The following is a 15,321-nucleotide window of genomic DNA, read 5'->3' on the forward strand; positions in this document are numbered from 1 at the left end:
GACTATGAGTCATTAATTAATGGAATGCTTGTGCGCTGTTGCTAACAAGAGCGTACCTTGCTGCCTGTTACAAATCCATCCATCCATCCATCATCTACCGCTTATCCAGGGCCGGGTCGCGGGGGCAACAGCTTTAGCAGGGAAGCCCAGACTTCCCTCTCCCTAGCTACTTCTTCCAGCTCTCCCCGGGGGGATTCCGAGTCGTTCCCAGGCAAGCTGGGTGGCATAGTCTCTCCAGCGTGTCCTGGGTCTTCCTCGGGGTCTCCTCCCGGTGGGACATGACCGGAACACCTCACCGGGGAGGCGCTCAGGGGGCATCCGAATCAGATGCCCAAGCCACCTCATCTGGCTCCTCTCGATGTGGAGGAGAAGTGGCTCGACTCCGAGCCCCTCCCGGATGACTGAGCTTCTCACTGTTACAAATCATCTTCCATATGTCATCAAGACTAAAGGTACGAGTGATGTTAAATGTTCCTTCCACTTCACCACACATTTATTTTAGACTGTGTTCTGCATGGAAAACGATAGTTAGTCTCAAAATGTATTTTTGTTTGGGTGTATGGAACGGATTGATTGTATTTACATTATTTCCTATGGGAAATACTGCTTTGGCTTTCGCAGAATTTCGGTAGTGTGAAGTGCGATTACTATTTGAAGGAATGTCACGACCGGAACTAGATGCTAATTTTCTACTAGCTTGTCAATGGAATCTTACATTGACTTTAGCATTAGCAATGTCGCTGTTTCTAAAACAAAGTATGTGTTGTGTTTAAATATCCAATGTAAGTCATTCTTTTTGCTATATGTTTAGTTTTAATGTTAACCCCAACTGGGGTGTCATTAAGCTTCTTAAAGAGCGCTCAGGGACTGCAGAATAACATTTGTCACACACTGTGAATTCAGGGAGCTCTCACCACGTCGGGAACTTGCAAACACACAATCGTTTTTCTTTGATTGTAAGATTTTGATGATCGCGAGAAGCCAAAATCACAATTACGATGACATTGATTAATTGTGCAGCCCTAATCTAAGATGGAATGTATTGCAGTTTCTCACTAACCTACACTAATACAGTATTAAAGTATCCCGTCAATAAAATATACAGTAACAACTGTAACAAAACACAAGTATAGCAGTAACAAATTGAATTCTACCGTTTTTGCTGGCATTCGTTTGAACCTGGACTGAATTTGATTCATACTTTCAGAAGGAGCTAATCATTTTGAAATCATCCTGAAGTGTGTTCCACAATACCGCTTCCGTGCTACGTTCTTTTATGCCCCTGCCGCCTTTGCCACCCATTGCCTCACTTTGAAGCCTCCTTCTGTCCACGTCTGTCAAACAAGCATCCAGAGGAGCTCACACGCTACCCCGAGTCGGGGATCAAATGCTTTATGGCCACTTTAAGCCGGACCACAATCAACCTTCTGCTGGAGGGAAGCATAAACAATATTTGATCTTCTGCTTCTGTCACTCGCGGACCTCCGGCTGCAAACACACGCACGCAGCTTGAGGGCAGCACTTTGGTGCACGCCTCGGGTACATAACGCTGTACAGGCAGACGCACACGTAGGATGCCGCCTGGCCTTAAAAGGGACAGCGATAAACCACAAAGAGAAAAAGGCCTGCATGGGACATACCGAGGATGTATGGGAGGGGGAGGGAAACTTGAAAGGTGATGGAAAACGGTGTGTAGGCAGCACTTAAAGCAACAACGGCCAAGAAGAAAAAGATATCGCTCTGCCAACTCCATTCCTCTACTCCTTCTCTCTTCCACTCCCTCAGCCCGCCATCCAAAGAGAGAAAAAAAAAGCTACTCTGCTTACATTATGGATGTTATTATTATTCCAGCATGTCGTCATGTCGCCCCCGCTTCTCTCCTTCCCCCGAGCAAGAAAGCGGGCACTGCTGGCACCCAGCCAGATTACCCAATCAATCTCTTGTGAGAGGGGAGGCAGGCGGGCAGGCGGGGGGTGTTGGCGGGATGATGGTGCGGAGGGGAGGGAGCGCAGAAGAGAGACGAAAGAAAAGGCAGAGCAGCGTGGGGGAGGGGGGACGCGTTGCTGGAGGTGAGCAATGGAAGCAGGAAAAAGGAATGGATGAGTAAATTCTGCCACCCCCCCCCAAAAAAAAAGGGACAAAGAAAGAGACGCGAGACCTGAGCACGCCGCACCTGGAGCAGCAACCTGGAAAACGTGCAGGCACAAACACACAAAGGCCAGGCCATCAAGCTTGTTTACAGAGTGCGGCTCCTCCCCCTGTGCCACCTGTTACCGTGGTACAGCCTGACAAATGTTTGACCCTCCCAAAACGTCCCCTGGCAACAGCCCAGTGCGCACCTCCAGCCGTCCCATCATCGTTATAGTTTTTCATCTTAACAAGCGCTGGTGTATTGCTCGGCGTAGCCGACGTGGGACATAAAGAAGAACGAACAGCTTGGCATCGGCGATGCGAAGTTGAGCCCGTTCTAACATGACATGAGCTGCGGGGAGCTGATTGACACACACGAAGACCTCTCCTATGGCACCACTCCTTGACAATTTGACATTCGGGCTGTCGGTTAAACAGAATGGAAGACGGTTATGATTTCATTTTGTTCTGTAAAAATAATTGGAGCTTGGTTTCAATTGAATTGTCAGTGGTGTGGGTAGGGCGAAAGATTATATATATATAAATAAAAAATATGTATAAGTACCGGTACGTATATAAAATTTCGGTGTATGTTTGTTTTTGAGCGATTATTCCAATGCGTTAAAAACAATCAAAAAATCTGTGTAAATATTTGATCACAAAGAATGACATGGGAACGGGAACCTGATGTATATTCTCCAATATTAAATGACTCACTGCAAGTCAAATTTCATCTCTGTTGCTTGTGTTCTTGAGCATTTGGAATATGATGTACTTTCAACAGAACATTACGTTCGCTAACGATACAAGCACCGAACCTACAGTACAAATACAAAAAAAATAGACTCTCCTCTTTCACCGGCAAAAAAAAAAGCCTGACTTTTTTTAGCCTTTTTTTCCCACTTCAGCAGTAGAACACAAGGTTGGATATTCAACCCAAAAATGCCAGTTTCTGACCAAAAAGTGGAGAAAATAAGCTTATTCGGAAAAGGAATGCTGTCATCTACTGGGATCCTTCAGTCATTTGCCTGCATTTCACAGACGAGCTAGACAAGACCCTCTTCGCTTCGCCATCGAATAATGCGCTTGTCAAACATTGACGTCAAATTGCAGTTCTAACACTGTAAACGTTGAGTGAATGAGCTAATATTGATCAGGACTCTCCATTCTCGTTAAAATAATAACTTCCTCCTCACTGACAAAGAAAATTTCAACGAAAACCAAACAAGCCACTTTGTGTTAGCATTAGCCACAGTGCTAATAATACTATCCCACATTCTGTGTAGCGTTTCGATTAACTTTGCCACACACTCGGCTTAAAAGCGAATCACACTTCACACGTGGACCATGAAAAAAAAAAATCCAATATTTCTTCCTGATGGTTTAATAGATTATGACTTCAGGATTACATTCCACAAATGCGAACAAGGTCTTAAGCGTCTATTTCTGGACGCTCATATTAGATTATGACCTTGCACCTCACCCCTTCTCATGACAGTTCTCCGCGCCACCGTGTCAGTGACGCATTTACGGCGTAAAAGTCGGCGCCGCATCCGCGGGGCCCCGACCTCGGATGGGCACGGAACGCAGATGTTCAGGGTCGCGACCCCTGGCTGAGCCTGAGCGAAACGTCTGCGACAACAAGACAACAAGCGCGGCGCTCCCGGAAAGACGGTTTGTCCCGTCATTATAAGCGAGCGTCAGATTCTTCCCTCTGCGTTAAGGTGAGCGTAAATGGTTTCGCCCTTCGATGTCTTTTAATCATCCGTGTCCACGTTGCCGTAATCAAAGTGATTTTGAAGGATTCCGGAAAAGATGAGCACAAAAGATGAGTCTGTTCTCTTCTGGGAAAGTGATGGTGATTAAAAACGAACAAGAAGGCAGATTGATGGAAAGACAACGGTACTTGATACAACAAGAGAGGCCACTTGAAGAAAGGTACAGTGATGCCTTGAGAAACACGTTGAATTTTATTCCATGAGCAGGCTCTTAAAGCCAAAACTGAAATCATCTTTCCCCTTGTAAATGAATAAATAAATTGCAGCTTCCCAAAAGACAAATATTTTCCCCATCTTTGTTGTTCTGCATTGTTTGTTTGCATGAGGTGGACTTTGCTTATTTGGTGGTTGTTTTAAATCAGCAATGTTGCAACTGGCTAACTGCCAAACACATTGGAACAGTTTAAAATTGTGTGTGTGTGTGTGTGGTGGGGGGGCAGTATGCCTCCTTGAAGCTCTTTGTGAAAACAATACTGTGCATACTTTGTGTGTGCGTTGTCATTTGCATACCATCGTGGCTACATTGTTACAGCATGACAACACAAGGACTTTCCAGGGGTTCCGGGAGCGCGGCCAGGCCTCCAATCCCAGCACATTCCCCTGGATTAACTGTCAACCCATCCCCAAATCTGAGGATTAGCACTTCGTATTCCATTATCTTTCCAAACTGGAGGGTCCAAAACGTCAAAGGGGTCTGGTAGGGCACAGTCGAGCAAGATATGCTTTCCAAAACGGCAAAATAGAGCCAAAACGCTGTTGCCAAGCAACCAAATAAATTCCAGAACACAATGACTAAATGTCACCTATGCCGCACATAGCTTTTTTTTTAACATTGATAACAGCCCCATAAAGCACTACTGCTTCATTTTCAATAGTGTTCCAGTTCAGTTTCAATAAGCTAGAGCCTGTCCCACTTTGGAATACCGGAGATGAGATTCGAACCCAAATCTCAGAACTGTAAGGCTGAAGTGGTATCCACTCTCCCACACTGTTCTGCCCGTCTCCAAACAATCTTGATGAATCTTCCGCATGTGCCGGGCGGAGTGCGCGCGCGTGACTCCTCCTGGGAGTTGCGTTGTTTTTCACTTTGCCATGCAGGGGGGTGGCGGGTGAGGAGGGAGGGGGCAAGAGGGCTGTTATCAGCAAGGGGCCGCAAGTGAGGCTTGATCGGGCCACTCAGTCCGTGGGGGCCGGCGAGCCCCGAGTTAATCAGAGACAGACAGACCCCTTGTCACCCCAGGGACTCAAACGGCATCGACCCTGACAGTTCTCCTTCTGCGTCGCACAAACGGCAACGGCCGCGGTAGTCTGTGCATGCTTCTTGGTCTGTGCGGTTTACTGACATGTGCAACCTAAATTGAACAATTTCTTTTGGTGTGGCACTGCCATTACAGTGAACTAAGTGCAACTCACAAGACCTCATTTCAGACACTATCAAATGATTCACTTTTTGGCCTTTTTTGCAACAGTAGTCACAGAAGAAGAAGAACCAAGTACAGTACTGTATTAGATTATGGAACAGGGCATACAAGTATAACTTTGGGCAGTGAGCCACATACTTCTTCACCAAGACTCAGGACACTATTATCTGACCAGCTTGCTCTGGTGAATTTCCGTTCGGATGGGATGAAGCCGACTGCCACATTAGCTTCCCGAGCTAGCTGGAGATTGGTTCGCTCCAATATCCATGACCAAAATGTCAAGTGTAATACATTAGTAGTGGATATTTGAGTTGTCTCAATACGGTCAATTCTGTCTGATCACGTAATTTTCCAATATCTATTGATCAGCCGAAAAACATAATCAATTTTTTTATTTATTATTAACTGAGTTCATGCAGCATTTTGTGCGTTTGTGCCCAAAGCTTGTATCATCCACGACTCAAAGAAAAAGAGAAACAGTGAGTCATAAAGAAAGAAAAATCGTGAGACTACTGACGGTACAGGAAAGCCGAAAGATACTCACCGCACAGACCACCGGAGAGAACAGTATGGCCAAACTGCGAGTTGAGCAGTATCCTCAGATTTCAATAAGTAGCAGGTTAGCATATATGACACATTAAAACACTTACCTTCAATGAAAAGAAAGCCCACTGTGACTTAATTTTTGACTAGATAGATATGTAGATAGATAGATAGATAGATAGATAGATAGATAGATAGATAGATAGATAGATAGATAGATAGATAGATAGATAGATAGATAGATAGATAGATAGATAGATAGATAGATAGATAGATAGATAGATGATAGATAGATGATAGATAGATGATAGATAGATGATAGATAGATGATAGATAGATGATAGATAGATAGATAGATAGATAGATAGATAGATAGATAGATAGATAGATAGATAGATAGATAGATAGATAGATAGATAGATAGATAGATAGATAGATAGATAGATAGATAAGCAGTTAGGTAGCCAGCTAGCTATGTAGCCAGCTACGTATTTAGGTAAAGAAATAGGTTCGGAGTAGGTATTAAACAATACTCCAAATCAAGTAACCTGACTGGGTTTGGATTGTGACATACGCAGTTGATTCCAACTTGAGATTATTAGCCCTCCTCAGGTTTTAAGAGGTCATTATTAACACCATATATCCATCCATCAATTTTCTACAGTTTTTGTCCACATTAGGGTGCGCTGGAGCCTATCCCAACTGACTACGGGTGAGAGGTATGGTACACCCCAGACTGACGCTTGCATATTTCAAATAGTATAATTGAGCTCAGTGGAAAATGTTGCTTTGAAAGACGACTGGCGTCACGGTACAGCATCCGTAGATTCCACTGTGGACTGACGCTTGGGTTCAAGGTTCAAGAATTTGCTAGAAACTACATAGTTGAATGTGCAGCCCTGAGGTGCAGGCTCATTTCCAACCTCGGAGATGGATCAGTGCGAATAAACTGAATGTCAGCAACTAGTTCTTACTCTTCCAGCCAACTCAGTCAGCCAGCTCACTCCTCAACTGACTTCCTCACCTTCAGTCAGGTCAAAGCTCAAGCATCATTGCCCGCATCCTTGAACTGCTCTAGACTCCCATTTATTCCAATAGCCGCAGCGGCGTACGTCCACATTTCAGCTCTAATGCACTGCCGGCTTTCAAAAACACCTCTGTAAGGCCCGCGGACGTTCAAGTTTGACCAACTCAGCCGTCATTTAAGCGTTGACGTGCAGGTATCCAGCTGGCCTACCACTGGAGAAAGGTGGAGCAAATTATATGGCATTAAGATTCATTAGACACACTTGTCAGACTTAATTAACTACTAGGTTTAATTAACCATGTAATTAATCTTATGGTGGTCCAACACGTGCACACACACACAAAAACGTGTCAGCTGGCGCCTACACACACACACACACATACATGACATGCACAGCAAACGTAATATGTTGGGTTGTCAAGTGTCATGCAAGGGTTTGACTGCCAGTGGGCTCAAAGCACTTGAATGGAAGGTGAAGGCTAAAAATAGAAGCCGTAATCTGTTTCAGGTAAAGGGAGCAGCCAACCCACTCAGCAGCCTCATTTACATGGACTGACAACTAGTGAGCTAATGCTAATCATCTTACCAATTGTGGCGTATGAGTGATTTGGTTCAATTATAATGCTGAAACAACAAATAGAGCCACGCCATTACAAAAGTATTGGACACCTGACCATTACATTTACATCAACAGGGAGGAAAAAATAGAAGAAAATGCGAGGTTGACTTTCTAGACGATTTTGGATGATTTCTTTCCACTCATCCATGACTAATTGTTCATACCAAACTCTGTCGTAACATAATTTCCATCCATGTTGAGCACGTTCCCTCCAGACCACTGCCCTATAGTGTTTCTCTCAAAAAAATAAGGAAATAAAATACATCCATCCACTTTATATCGTGCTTCTCCTCATACGGATTATGAGTGAGTTGGAGCAAGATACACTATGAACTGGTCGTCAAGCAATCCCAATTACACACTATTATATCTTCCTGATACAAATTATTTAGGTTAAGGTCATCCAGAATGCCGGTGAGATCAGTGTTGACAGCTCTTACAACATTATTTTTCAAATCGAAAGATTCTCCCTTGTCATTTTAAATATAATATACTGTACTTGTTTAAAACGATCAATAATGCTTGATTTTCCCCCTGCCCCACAGTCAAGGAAATGTTGTTCATGCTGGAATAATGCTGACATGTAAGTACATGCATTTTATCTGGGGTCAATCGTGTGGTCGATTATATAGGATAGAGCTCCGATCAAATTAAAGTGCAGATGCCTTTTAAAGGGAGTGAAAAGGTCTTCGGGGCAATACAATGAGCTCGAACCACAAAGAAAGTCACACGTACTCGATTTGATCAGACAGCTGCGCAGGAAATGTGGGTCGTGTGTGTGCAAGTGCGACTGGATTGACCATCTCAACTCTTCAGAAGATGATAAGGTCGAGGGGGCCAGAGTCCCCGACCTTTTATTGCCCAGACCACCCCCAAACCCCCACCCACCACCGTCCCCTACAGCCAGCGTTAGCAAAGCCTTTTAAACATACTTTATGTGCAAATGCATTGTGTGTGTCCGAGTGCTAATGTTCTTGTGTGATCAACCTTTATGTGCCTTGACCTTTCGTGGACCAATAAATAAGACTGGCCGCGGCGTGACCTTTCATCAGGGGACGACGTTTCCTCTCAGAGCCGAGAGTTGAGGGGTCATCATTTGAGGAAGTGCAGAGGTAACGCGTCTGAGCGACTGTGGTTACCCGAAACGCATGACAGAACTGTATCGGCGGAGGATTTTGACAAATTATTTCAATTTTGTCTGCAAACATTTTTGCTCTCATGCTCAGACCACAAGCTATGACAAAAACTCGGATTTCGGAAAAGAATTAGACACTTCAAACCATAATAACAAAACTCCTGTGTGTTTTCTGACATGGATTCTTGAGGCGTTTTTGTGGGTCTACTCATGATACAAACACCTCCCAAATTTCTTGTTGCTCAATGAAACTTACTTCAGAAGGTCGATTTGACTAAAATTCCTCACACCCTCTTCAGAACAAATTCTTGAAATGACCATCCGACTTCAACGTCATGCACAGCCAGATTCTGCTGGCCGCGACCGTTGCTAAGCAGCACAAAAAAAAGAATATGTTCTGTCGAGTATATTTATTGTAATTAACAATAATACACTTAGAATTGTATATGTGCCTGTGTATGAATTAGCAAAGCCGCGCATTTACGTTTCGAGAAAGCAGGCGCAGAACGGACTTTCTTTGTTTTTGTTTTTGTGGGGTTTTTTTGTCCAGGTTACCCGCCTTTGGGCTCATGTCTGTGTAGGATACCTACTTCCAATTTGTGCTCATTTGGACTCCACAGTAGAAGTTTGTCAAAGTTCCAGCTCGAAAATTTCCCAAAATAGCTGATGACTTGTTTAATTTCAGGTGAGGATCCTTCACGTGTCTTTTCATGATAGACATGCCAACCAAATTTGATGTCGATTATTGAAACTAATGTTGGAGGGTAATTTTTTTTCCCCTAGCTTTCCACAATATGAGTTTTAACAAGGATACATACGCTTGCTAAAATCGGTGACTTTTCAGGCCTTTCTTGACGATATTTGTTGCAAAGGGCAATGTTGAGACCCCCGAAAACGAGGATCTATTCATCAAAAACTGCAATTTCAAGAGGAATCCTGGAATTAGCATTTGCATTATGGCTTATTGTCAAATGTTGATCTGTATGCACTTTTGGCTAACCGCAGAGAGTGATACCTAATCATGTGAAAAATGATACACTGGCACGAACACACTCAATTATTCAAAGCTGGACGTCTCCAGGCTTCCCCGTGAAATAAAAACACAGCATTCCCAGGCAGATTTCTCCCCAAAACAGAAACCAGCAGCATAACCACAGAAAAGCAGATTTTAACACCTCACATTGGCATAAGAGACCCCCACCACCCAACTCTGGTGAGTGACAGGTTTGATACAATGTTTTTTGGTTGACTCACATAATCGTGGAAGGCCTTGGCCTCGCTGGAATGTTCGCATGTCTCCCTCCGGTCCGGGGCGGCGCAGTACAGATCCCAGAATACGCTAGGCACACAGGAAAAGAGGGATGTTCAACATTGAAAAACATGCTCATATGTGCTTTATGTCATCTAATAGAGACAAGTGCGCAGATAGACTAGAAAGCGTTGTGACAATAACGCTGTGATTCATCGAGGCTTTGTGTTACTCCCCACGCCCCCCTTTTGTGTGTCACTTTGACAACCAAACAAAGTGGGACAGGTTCACGCTCCAGTGTACCTTTTTGTTGCATGCACATAAAAAGCAGAGATTAATATAGCAGCCAAAATAAAAGACGATCATCCGCCGCACTGGGACGCGCTTGTCAGTGTCTTCTTAGGCTTATTTATTAAGTGCAATCAGAGTTTCATGTTCCCTTCATGCAAACAGACACGCGTTGAAGTACGAGCAGAACGGATCCGAGAGGCTCTGCAGATATTGTATCATGCACTTAATAAAATGGCAATGGGCGAAGATAAGACGTAAAAGCTGAAAATAAACAATTCCTCTACACACCGGGGAGCGAGAAAGCCTTCGGATGTAGCGTTTAAGTGAATTTCAAAACTGTGATCGAAGCTAATGTGGTAACACGTGTAAAGCGATGCAAGCCAGGGTGGGATCACTTCAGTTGTTCCGACACCATTTTCTAACGTGTGGTGTATTCCAGAAGTACTCTTGTATTTATTTATTTTTTTTACTCACTTTATTTTGTAATGAATACACATTCGTGAACTCCTTTAAGTGATGCCCCGTCACGCTCAGACTGAGACACCGCATAGCTGCCGTGAGTTATCGAGACGACGTTAAGGAAAAGACGTCAACGATAACAAGATGTTGTGATTCAAAAGAATGGATTGGTACTCGGTACTGGTATCGGAAAGTATTCAAATGTAGTTCGATTTGGATTTGGTCTCAAAATACTGAGTCCCGAGAAGTTCGTCAACAGACTTGACTTGATATTTTTGCAATGGGCACAAGAAAAATTGGCTTTGACAGAACGAATTTTTTTCTTTCTAAATGAATCAGGTTAGATTTAGAGAAATACATCCATAAATAAAATTGGCTAGCAATGTCCTAGTGGTTAGCGCATTTGCCTCACAGTTCTCAGGTTCTGTGTTCTCTGCCCCGGCCTTTCCGTGTGACGTTTGCATGTTCACCCTGTCCGTGGTGGCGTCGGTTATCTCCAGTTACTCTGACATCCTCTCACATTCCAGAAACATATTTTAGCTTCATTGGACGTCAATGTGATTGCTTTTTGATCTTTATGTGTGCACTGTGATTGGCTGACCACCAATGCAGGTAGTACCTCTTGCCCAAAGTACCTCAAGCTCACCTGTGATCCTAATAGTTGGATACAATAAAAAAAAGAAAACTGTCTTGAAAATGTAATTGATGTTCCAACTAAACGTGGGGAAAAAAACCCTCAAGAATTAATCAGATAAAGTCCCCAGACAGGAAGCAGAAATGGGTGACCAAATGTCCCACCCTTCCTGCCCTTTACAACCGGCAATATCGACCAATCAGCTGCACTCGTGTTACTTAGTGCCCAATCAGCCAGAGCGATATTACGTTTATTAGCACCAATCCCAAAAGTCTCTGAGGGGGCCAAGAGGGGTCCTGCTCTTACGGGCCCTTAATTACTACACCAAGATCAAATACCTGCTCAGTTGGTTTCATTCTTGTCCAATTGATTTTCAATGTTCAACTCTTGAGGTGGGGAAATTGGTTGTGCTGCACCAAAAAAAAATATTTTTTTTGAAATAAATTGTGTACAGAAAACAGAACAGGCCAGCAAGAGGCTTCGACAGAACTGAGATTACGGTACACTTAATCATTGTCAGCCATTTTGAAATCCTTTTTAGAACTTACTCTTGCAAAAAGATATACATATACTAAGAACATGAGCATCTTGGATTGACCACGTATTTTTATATCAACTGTCCACATGTGCTGTTTAATCATTTGTGTTTATATATCTGTCGCTTCAAAGCGTTACTACACCGTGACTTTGATGCTAATCATTAGCCTGCAAATGGTGCTTTGCATTGTTTGTTAGCATGAACCAAACCGACATTTCCAAGGTAAATCTATGCAAATTGTTTTCGTTAAACAATGTGCAATTCAAAAATAATGGCTAGCTCGTCCCCTCCGTGAGTCGTCACCTTACCGTGGTGGAGGGGTTTGTGTGTCCCAATGATCCTAGAAGCTAAGTTGTCTGGGGCTTTATGCCCCTGACAGGGTCACCCATGGCAAACAGGTTCTAGGTGAGGGGCCAGACAAAGCACGGCTCAAAGACCCCTTATGATGAACAAAATATATGGACCAAGGTTTCCCTTGCCCGGACGCGGGTCACCGGGGCCCCCCTCTGGAGCCAGGCCTGGAGGTGGGGCTCGTTGGCAAGCGCCTGGTGGCCGGGCCTACACCCATGGGGCCCGGCCGGGCACAGCCCGAAGAGGCAACGTGGGTCCCCCTTCCCATGGGCTCACCACCCATGAGAGGGGCCAAAGGGGTCGGGTGCAATGTGAGCTGGGCGGCAGCCGAAGGCGGGGACCCTGGCGGTCCGATCCTCGGCTGCAGAAGCTAGCTCTTGGGACATGGAATGTCACCTCTCTGGCAGGGAAGGAGCCCGAGCTGGTGTGTGAGGCAGAGAATTTCCGACTGGATATAGTCGGACTTGCCTCCACACACAGCCTGGGTTCTGGTACCAGTTCTCTCGAGAGGGGTTGGACTCTCTTCCACTCTGGAGTTGCTCACGGTGAGAGGCGCAGAGCAGGTGTGGGCATACTCATTGCCCCCCGGCTCAGTGCCTGTACATTGGGGTTCACACCGGTAGACGAGAGGGTTGCCTCCCTCCGCCTGCGGGTGGGGGGACGGGTCCTGACTGTTGTTTGTGCATATGCACCAAACAGCAGCTCAGCATACCCACCCTTTTTGGAGTCCTTGGAGGGTGTGCTGGAGAGTACTCCTGCTGGGGACTCCCTTGTTCTGCTGGGGGACTTCAATGCTCACGTGGGCAATGACAGTGAGACCTGGAGGGGCGTGATTGGGAGGAACGGCCCCCCCGATCTGAACCCGAGTGGTGTTTTGTTATTGGACTTCTGTGCTCGTCACGGATTGTCCATAACGAACACCTTGTTCAAACATAAGGGTGTCCATATGTGCACTTGGCACCAGGACACCCTAGGTCGCAGTTCGATGATCGACTTTGTAGTTGTATCATCGGATTTGCGGCCGCATGTTCTGGACACTCGGGTGAAGAGAGGGGCGGAGCTGTCAACTGATCACCACCTGGTGGTGAGTAGGCTCCGATGGTGGGGGAAGATGCCGGTCCGTCCTGGCAGACCCAAACGTATAGTGAGGGTTTGTTGGGAGCGTCTGGCGGAATCCCCTGTCAGAAGGAGTTTCAACTCCCACCTCCGACAGAGCTTTTCCCATGTTCCGGGGGAGGCGGGGGACATTGAGCCCGAGTGGACCGTGTTCCGTGCCTCTATTGTTGAGGCGGCCAATCTGAGTTGTGGCCGTAAGGTGGTTGGTGCCTGTCGTGGCGGCAACCCCCGTACTCGCTGGTGGACACCAGCAGTGAGGGATGCCGTCAAGCTGAAGAAGGAGTCCTATCGAGCCTTTATGGCCTGTGGGACCCCAGAGGCAGCTGACGGGTATCGATTGGCCAAGCGGGCCGCGGCTTCGGTGGTCGCCGAGGCAAAAACCCGAGCGTGGGAAGAGTTCGGTGAGGCCATGGAAGCCGACTTCCGGACGGCTTCGAGGAAATTCTGGTCCACCATCCGACGTCTCAGGAGGGGGAAGCAGTGCATCACTAACACTGTGTACAGTGGGGATGGGGCGCTGCTGACTTCGACTCGGGACGTTGTGAACCGGTGGGCAGAGTACTTCGAAGACCTCCTCAACTCCACCAACACGCCTTCCTTGGAGGAAGCAGAGCCCGGGGACTCTGAGGTGGGCTCTCCTATCTCTGTGGTTGAAGTCACCGATGTGGTTAAAAAGCTCCTCGGTGGCAAGGCCCCAGGGGTGGATGAGATCCGCCCGGAGTTCCTCAAGGCTCTGGATGTTGTGGGGCTGTCCTGGTTGACACGCCTCTGCAACATCGCGTGGACAACAGGGAGAGTGCCTCTGGATTGGCAGACCGGGGTGGTAGTCCCTCTTTTTAAAAAGGGGGACCGGAGGGTGTGTTCCAACTACAGAGGGATCACACTCCTCAGCCTCCCTGGTAAGGTCTATTCAGGGGTGCTGGAGAGGAGGGTCCGTCAGGAAGTCGAGCCTCAGATTGAGGAGGAGCAGTGTGGTTTTCGTCCCGGCCGTGGAACAGTGGACCAGCTCTACACCCTTAGCAGGGTCCTTGAGGGTATGTGGGAATTCGCCCAACCAGTCTACATGTGTTTTGTGGACTTGGAGAAGGCGTTTGACCGTGTCCCTCGGGGAGTTCTGTGGGGGGTGCTTCGTGGGTATGGGGTACCGAACCCCCTGATACGGGCTGTTCGGTCACTATACCACCGATGTCAGAGTTTGGTTCGCATTGCCGGCAGTAAGTCGGAATCGTTTCCAGTGGAGGTAGGACTCCGCCAAGGCTGCCCTTTGTCGCCGATTCTGTTCATAACCTTTATGGACAGAATTTCTAGGCGCAGCCGAAGCGTTGAGGGGGTCCGTTTTGGGGGCCTCAGTATTTCATCCCTGCTTTTTGCAGATGATGTGGTGCTGTTGGCTCCTTCAAACGGGGCTCTCCAACTCTCACTGGAGCGTTTCGCAGCCGAGTGTGAAGCGGTTGGGATGAAAATCAGCACCTCCAAATCTGAAACCATGGTCCTCAGTCGGAAAAGGGTGGAGTGCCCCCTCCGGGTCGGGGAGGAGATCTTACCCCAAGTGGAGGAGTTCAAGTATCTTGGGGTCTTGTTCACGAGTGGGGGTAGGAGGGAGCGGGAGATCGACAGACGGATCGGTGCAGCGTCTGCTGTGATGCGGACGTTGTATCGGTCTGTCGTGGTGAAGAAGGAGCTGAGCCAAAAGGCGAAGCTCTCAATTTACCGGTCGATCTACGTCCCAACCCTCATCTATGGTCACGAGCTATGGGTCGTGACCGAAAGAACGAGATCACGGATACAAGCGGCTGAAATGAGTTTTCTTCGCAGGGTGTCCGGGCTCTCCCTTAGAGATAAGGTGAGAAGCTCAGTCATCCGGGAGGGGCTCAGAGTCGAGCCGCTTCTCCTCCACATCGAGAGGAGCCAGATGAGGTGGCTTGGGCATCTGATTCGGATGCCTCCTGAGCGCCTCCCCGGTGAGGTGTTCCGGTCATGTCCCACCGGGAGGAGACCCAGAGGAAGACCCAGGACACGCTGGAGAGACT

General features: G+C 46.7%; 1 protein-coding gene across 3 annotated transcripts in view; it reads right to left on the reverse strand.

The window, feature by feature from the left end:
• ssbp4 (single stranded DNA binding protein 4) overlaps positions 1 to 15,321 on the reverse strand; it is a 97,406-nt gene that overhangs the window by 57,898 nt on the left and 24,187 nt on the right. For 2 of the 3 annotated variants that reach the window (XM_052074829.1, XM_052074830.1), the window contains exon 4: positions 9,908 to 9,992. In XM_052074829.1, coding sequence (XP_051930789.1) covers positions 9,908 to 9,992 — 85 coding nt within the window. Of the gene's footprint in view, positions 1 to 1,826; positions 1,878 to 9,907; positions 9,993 to 15,321 lie in introns of those variants that run through there. The other variant, XM_052074831.1, reaches the window with a different exon arrangement.

This window comes from Hippocampus zosterae, chromosome 8 (genome assembly GCF_025434085.1).
Source record: "Hippocampus zosterae strain Florida chromosome 8, ASM2543408v3, whole genome shotgun sequence".
NCBI classification, from domain to species: Eukaryota; Metazoa; Chordata; class Actinopteri; order Syngnathiformes; family Syngnathidae; genus Hippocampus; species Hippocampus zosterae.